Source organism: Dryobates pubescens, chromosome 13 (genome assembly GCF_014839835.1).
Source record: "Dryobates pubescens isolate bDryPub1 chromosome 13, bDryPub1.pri, whole genome shotgun sequence".
In the NCBI taxonomy this organism is placed as follows: domain Eukaryota; kingdom Metazoa; phylum Chordata; class Aves; order Piciformes; family Picidae; genus Dryobates; species Dryobates pubescens.
Genome location: NC_071624.1, coordinates 11,406,874 through 11,414,126, shown reverse-complemented (window position 1 = coordinate 11,414,126; position 7,253 = coordinate 11,406,874). Strand labels below are relative to the sequence as shown.

The window sequence follows — 7,253 nt, the reverse complement described above, 5'->3', positions numbered from 1 at the left end:
GCTTTAGTCCTGTTGTTGTGCCCAGCTGCGTGTCACGTCCACCTCTGCTATTTCATGTACTCGCCCACTTCTTGCCTCTGATGCCCCATGTCTAAGCTGGTGCCAGTGAGTGCAGGCTTGCTATTAGATCTGGAAATGCTGCAGTCCTGCTGTGTTCTCCCTTAAATATGCTTTGCAAGTGAGCTGTGGAAGAGCCCTTCCCTGGGAGGCTGTTCTCCTCCCACTGCCATTGTGGTTGTGAGATTTGGAAGAACTCGATGCTGGTTCCTCTTTGTCAGCCTTGAAGGGAACAAGCTGGCTAAGGCATGGTTTGTCCTCTAAGGTTACATCTCCTGAGGTCAGAACAACAGTGCTTGATTGGTGCAAGCACAAGGTTTGGTGCTTCCTATGGCTTGGTGTGGGATGGAGCCAGACTATTGAACAGGGTTTTTGCATTGTCCAGCTAATAACAGTGGCAAAAAGACAGCCTTGGGTTTCTTTGGGAGGGGAAGGAGCCTCTGTCATGCTCTAAAAAAAACCAGTTTCAGATCCTCTTCATTCAGGAAGCAAACCTGAAGCCATGGGAACCCCACATCAGTGGTAAGTCATGACCTTCCCCCTGCCCCTCCTCTTCCTGAATGTTCTGTCTAGTCTTGAGCTTCCTCAGATCCCTGCACAGTGGCCCTTGGGGAAACCAGCAAAGCTTTGAGCCCTGGCATCCATCACTGGGGCTCTTCTTTCCTAGAGGAATGCTGGGCTGTGGTGGGCTTAAGGTCTCTGTGTGTCCCTGATCAAGTGGGGGCTAATGGCTGTACTGTGCTTGGCCAGGGGACTCAGAGATTAGGGTGCCCCAGGACCTGATCACCTCACCTGGGTTGTGGCTAGAGAGCTGCTCCCTTAGGAGGCAAACTAGACAGGGGGACAGGAGGCAGGACTCAGGCAAGGCACTTGGGTTCTTGGTGAGCTCATCTAGACATCCCTGCCTGCTTCGAGGTGCCAGCTGGTAGTGCAAGATCCGCCTGGTCTCAGTGTTGTGGGCATCACACAGCACCCAGAGGCGGGGCAGGAAAAGCCACCTTGCAGAGAGCATTGCTAGGCTGGCACAGCCAGAAGGTGGCTCTAGGCCATGATCAGGCTGCAGGTGTCCAAGAGGTGTAGTCTCAGCTGCTGTATGTTTGCCTCCATCCATTCCTACACTGCCCTCACCTTTGGCTGGCAGTGCCAGGAGCCCCTTGTGGGCAGTAACCAGCTGTTTTTCTCACAGCAGCAGTAGAGGCAGCTGGTGCTGGGGCAGTGAGGTTGGTGGAGACACAGCACATCCTGAAGCCAGGCGCAGGTGGTGTGAGCTAGACCGCAGAGGAGCAGATGCTGCCCACTCCCATTCCCAGGCTGACCTCCCTCATCTCCCCCACCAGCAGGGACAAAGCCATGGGGGCCCCAGAGGTCAGTGAGGGGCACAGGGGGAATGCAGCATCGCTGGAATGGGGGAAGGGGCCATGCTTGACAGAGATGATTCTGTGGAGCAAGGAGGGCTAGCAAGGGAGGAGTCATGTAGTAATGCTGGGGACATCCATGCCTGAGGGTGTTTGGGTGCCTTGTGGCCCACAGGCTTCCCACCCCAAGCTGCTTGCTAGGGAGCAGGACAGCAATTCCACTGCCCCTAAGAGCCATGGCTGGGGCATAAATGGAGAGAGGGATTAGATGGAGATGAGGCATCCCATCCCTACCTCCATTGCTGCTCAGGGTGGGGGAGCTGTATCCGTGATTCCTGCTGTGTTGCCAGCATTGCTATGGCAAGGGATGCCAGGGTCCCTCTTGCCCTGGGCTGGAACCTGGGAATTTGCAGAGAGAGAATGTGGCTCTTGTTGCCAGCACTGGTTCACAGCACGTTGGATGCCTGACTCTGCTCTGGTTCCCACTTGCCTCTCAGCACCTTTGAGGGCTGCTGAGACAAAACTGCATGGCTTAGAGGGCTGTGGCCAGCCTGCATGGGTGGAATATTCAGCCTGCCCCAGAGGGGTGACCCCATCAGTAGGCACGCAGCAGTGATGCCACAGAGGCTTGCAAGACTGTCACAGGATTTACTTCTGTGTTCAGTACAGCATGGCCACCACGTTACCCACTTCTCCATCACCACCCCTAGTCCTCCTCCAGAGCTGTGCTTGGCAGCAGGAGCTGCTGTGCCCACAGGGATCTCAGCCAGGCAGGTGGGTTTGGGTGTGCCCAGCCCCTGGTTCCAGCAGCAAGAGGGCTGGTGGGTATCACTGTGGTAGGTACTGCTTGGGGTCTCCAGGGAAGGGCAGAGCAGGTGCCTGGTTGAAGTGAGCCATGAGGAAGATGCCGATGGTGCCGCACACGAAGAGGGGAGCCATGATGAAGAAACAGACACGGTCGATCACCTGTCCCACCATCATCCACTCTTCACTCTCCTGCCAGTGACATAAGGAGAAGGGTGAGGGCTGCCCCTACTGTCCCCATGTGTGTCCCTCCTGCTTCGGCCCTGACTCACACTGCTGAAATCGTTCTGCTCCCGCATGGCGTTGGCGATGTAGTTGCAGGCATCCACGCAGGCACGGATCTCGGGGCCTGCCTCCTGCAGGCTCTGGCAGAAGTCCTGGGCACTGCCACTTTCCAGGCCATGTCCTATGGGCAGTCAAGCAGGCACAGGAGATGCTAGTGAGCACCTGACCACCTGGCACATTGCCCATCCTCACAGGGAGGTGCCAAGCCCCCAGGAGCACGCACCAATCTTCTCCAGCACGGTTTTCATCAGCCCATCCCTCTGCTTCTGCTTCTCGAAGAGCAGCTCAGTCCGGGCTTTCCACAGCATGTACTCATCAGCCTTCACCATGAGCCCCAGGGAGCTGCGTCTACGGGCAGCTTGCGGAGGCCCTGCCGTCTCCTCAGGCACATTCATGCCCAGGTAGCGGGGCAGGAGGTGCAGGCACACCTGGGCACAGCATCACTTGTGGGGACCTGTGTCCCCTCAATGCTGCCCAGGTCACCCAATGGGTGCATCACCTGAAGCATCCCTGTGCCTCTTGTGCCTCTGGGATGCTGGGCGTGTTGGCACCTGCTGCTCCCCAGTGTTTGGAGTGGCTGGGAGGGGTTTGCTGGGTGTGGTCCCTTGGGGGCATCTGAAGGGTCTTTCTTTTGTGCCAGAACTCAACACTCAGATGAAGGCATGCCCACCACCTCACTCTGCCAGGGACATGGCTTCATACCCCAAATACCCACCCCATTCCCCATGTATGAAGGGGTAGGAGAACAGTGGCAGCTTACCTGGCGCACTATAGGGGGCATGGAGTGAGTGTTGGGTGTTCTCAGGGAGATGTTGAGGACGATCACAGCGTTCACCACAATCACCACCGTCACAACCATAAGGAAGGTCAGGTACCTGGGGAGGGAGCAGGGGGTCTCGTGTGAGGCTGCTGGGTCACAAGCTCTGGGCGTGTAAGGTCTTTCTCTGTGTCTTCCTGGGATGGAAACTGGGGACTGTCAGTGGGACACAGACACATGGTAGCCCTGTGCCAGCTCTACCTGGACTGGGGGTTATTTCTGTGCCAGCATCCTGTCTCCCTGAGACAGCACCCAGAGACCCCACTGGCGCCCCTGTCCCCATGTATCACTTACTTCCCAATGAGAGGCACAGCCTGGGAGGTCTCGGGCACCTTCTGGGCAATGAGGAAGAGGAAGACGGTCTGGGCCAGGAGGACGTTGATGGAGACCGTGCATTTCTGCCCTCCCGCTGCCAGGGAGGGGGGGAAGGCACAGGTTGGCACAGGGCAGTGGAGAGGGCATTGCCTTCCTTTGGCAAAAAGCCCCCACTCCACAGCAGAACTGGCCAAATCCTGCCATGAGGCTTTAATCACGGAGTACTTGGAAACTCACCCCCACCAAATACCACAGGAGTGGCTGAAAAGTGGCACTGATGGTTCCCAAGCAGAGAGGGATCAATGAGCTCTTCCTCACTTTTCAATGCCCTCTTTGCACATCCCCGTGCCCCTCTGTGGGCATGGCACCTATGCATACCTTTGGCCGGCAGAAAGTAGACCAGCACGCCCATGGCAGAGATGAGGACACAGGGCACGATGATGTTGATGATGTAGAAGAGCGGCTTGCGCTGGATGATGAGGTAGAAGACGACCTGCTGGTACTGGATGTCGTCTGGGGTGAATTGCTCCGAGTTGATGATCTTCCGAGCCGGGCGGTGCTTGATGGCCCACTCACCATTCTCTGTTGCACAGCAGTGCCATGTGAGTCCCACCACCCTGCCTGGGGCACTAGGGCTACCAACACCCCAGCCCAGTGGGGGAGGGAAAGAAGAGTGCTGGGGATTGGCGTGGGCTGCACGGGGCAACCTGTCTGAACAGTGTAAGATAAGGTACTGGAGCTTCTGGAGAGGGAGGTGAGCACCACAGAGCATGCCAGGATGCCTGGGCAAAATGCCACAAAAGGCTATCGGAGGGGTCAACCGGGCACACATGGCACACTTCAAGCCTGTTGGGGGCTCCCAGAACATTACATATGGGGCTGGGGTCCCCTATGTGCCTCCAGCAAGGGCCAAAGGGGTAGAGCCGAGCGGGAGGCTGGGTGGCAGCCTGCTGCTTTCCCTGCTGCCTGCCCAGGCGATGGATTTTTTTTCCCTTTTTTCCCCCAGTTAAGATCGCAGCAGCTCAGGCCCGTAATGAAAAAATAAATCTCACTGCCTGAAAAGCATTTTGTTCCTTCAATATGCAATTAAAATGTGATGGAAAACGTCATCGTTTGGCCGTGACAGCTACGTTCCCAGCATCAATCAAGCTCCCGGGAGCGGTGCTCTCCGAGAGCGGCTGCCAGGCGCTGAGAGCCCCGAGCCGGGGGGGTTAGGAAAACAAATCTCTCCCACGCTCCTGTTTCCAATAACTTAAGTGCCCATGTAATGGCAGGAGCTGCTAACAGCCCCCACAGTTCTGCTTTTGGCAGCCACCAGCGCAGCACCAGCCCTGTTGGGTGCCCCCCATGATGGGATGTTCTTGTGCCATGGATGCGGCTGCGGCGTTACCTGTGAAAGCCTCGGGGTCGATGGAGATCCACTCAATGGTCTGGCCCTCCTCCACCGTCAGCAGCAGGTTGATTTCATTGGCGCTGTAAGTCTGGGACCTGAAGATAGACACGGTAGTGGCACAGGCTGGCATGCAGTGGATTGGATAGGCAAAGGGTGCCAGTGTGGCACCAGGTCATGCCCTCCAGCTCTGCTTTGGGGTGCTTGTCGTGGCCAAGATGCCTCCCACTGCCAGTGGGGTGTCAGGGGGCAGGGTCTCTGCCTAGGGACTCATTGCTCCAGGGCAAAGGTGGGCATGCCATGCCAATCCCTTGTGTCCCAGGAGGACCTGCCATGGTGCCCATGTGTGCCCAGCTGGTGCTCACTGGAAGACCATGGTGCAGTTCTGCCAGTCGAAGGGGAAATAGGTGACATGGATGACGCAGACGCTGCGGTAGATGGCAGGGGGCAGCCAGTAGATGCTGCCATCGGGGTACACCAGCACATTGGCATAGAGGGTGATTTCGAATGTCCCATCAATGCTGGAGGAGGGAAAGAGTGTGCTTAGCTCCAAACCATGCCTGGGGAGCAGCTGCCACCCCCTGTGGGGGGATGTGTTCTCATTGCCTCATCACCTACTTGTTCTCCAAGACTATATCAGGCAGCCAGACCATGGTGGAGGGCACCCGCAGGGCCTGGATGTTGTCGTATTGCTCAGGGTCCCACCGCAGGCGGTAATCAGACCATTGCTGGGGGAAGGGGAGCAAAGGGGGAGGGGTCATGGTGCTCCCTGAGGCAGGAGATCTTGTGACCTGCCTGTCCCATGCTGGGGGCACCAACAAAAGGGGATTCTGGTTACAGTGCCAGCCCTTCACAGGTTGCCACTCTGAGAAGTAAATGTGGCCCAGGAGAGGGTTCTGCCTGAAGGTTTCTCACCATCTCGATCCAGACATTGGTGGTGAGGGTCTCCTCCCGCTCGTTCTGTCAGGTAAAAAAGAGGGAGACAATTTTAGCTCCCTGCCTGGCACTGCATACTGTCTCATGTGAGGGGCCAAATCCCATCTTGCTGTGGGGAGGAGGTTCTCTCACCAGGGAGATGAGATTCGTGAGGGTGAGCTTGAGGGTGACGTCGATGATCTGGTCCCCATCTGGAGCTGGGCGCAGGTTCCGGTTGTAGTTGGTCATGAGGTCCTGAAGCAGCTTCTCCTCCTGGTTCCTGCAGCCCACACCTGAGGAGGGCACATGCCATGATGATGCCCCCAGGTGGGAACAGTGGGGCCACCAATGCCCCTGGGACTTGCTGGCTAGGACCCCTGGAGCGAGTGGCACAGGGTGTGCACGGTGCGGGGGTGCCCATGAGTGTATTACTGTGGGTGTGCACGTAGCTGTGTGTGCCAATGCTCCAGCATGCGAGTGGGAGGGGGTACGTCCCCCCCACACCCCCCACCCCGCTCACCCCCGCTTTCCGGGGCAGGACATGGGGATAGCAGGCTGCCAGCATGGGGACACCCTGGAGGGACAGTGCACAGCACTGGACACCTGTGGGTGACAATTCCCCAAGGACAAAGGCAGGGAAGGATCAGGTGCCCTCCCAGACCTTCCCCCGGGGTGGGGCCCCCTTACCTGCCAGGGTACAGAGGGCAAGGAGGAGGCCGATGCAGCGCATGGCAGTGCTGTGGGGCACAGGGGCTGGGACTCCTCTCAGCCGCCCGCACGACGATCTTCTGGGCCTGGCGCCTGGTGGGACGGGACAGCTGTCCCCTGCCACTGTCAGCTGTTCCCAGCAACCATGGGGGCTGGGAAGGGATAAGTGATCACCCCTCTCCCCCCCCCCCCCCCCTCCCCAGCAGGGTGATGCCAGTTTGCTGGGAAGGTCCTCTGACGTTTTGTGCCAGGGGGCTTGGAATTGAGTCTGGGGGCAAAATGAGCTCTGTGCCTCAGTTTCCCCATGTCCCCCACAGAGGAGTGCCTCCCACTGTAGCAGAAACCCAGGCATCCTTTACTTATGGAAAAGTGGGGTGCCCCCTGCAAGCACCCCTAACAGTGCCCTGTCCCCCACCATGGTAGTGCCTGCCCCTAGGGTGTAGGTGGGGAAGAGTCAGGTAAGTGCCACCACATCAGCCTGGGAAGTAATGCTTGCCTTATGTGTCCACATCCTGCCAGGCCCTGTGCTGGGGGAGTGGGGGTTGGGTATGAGATTCCTGTCTCAGCAGAGAGGATGTGACAGCCGTCCTGAGCCACTACCGGTCAA

General features: G+C 58.0%; 1 protein-coding gene across 1 annotated transcript; it reads right to left on the bottom strand.

Moving 5' to 3' along the window:
- Positions 1-2,065: 2,065 nt before the first annotated feature.
- CHRNG (cholinergic receptor nicotinic gamma subunit) lies at positions 2,066-6,705 on the bottom strand. Its single transcript, XM_054166528.1, has 12 exons — positions 6,626-6,705; positions 6,092-6,231; positions 5,939-5,983; positions 5,642-5,751; positions 5,389-5,544; positions 5,024-5,121; positions 4,012-4,215; positions 3,613-3,727; positions 3,262-3,376; positions 2,725-2,929; positions 2,489-2,622; positions 2,066-2,408 (listed from the first exon to the last, which is right to left on the bottom strand). Exons 1-12 carry the CDS (start codon positions 6,666-6,668, stop codon positions 2,241-2,243), a joined length of 1,533 nt encoding a protein of 510 aa, XP_054022503.1. The 5' UTR covers positions 6,669-6,705; the 3' UTR covers positions 2,066-2,240.
- Positions 6,706-7,253: the final 548 nt, after the last annotated feature.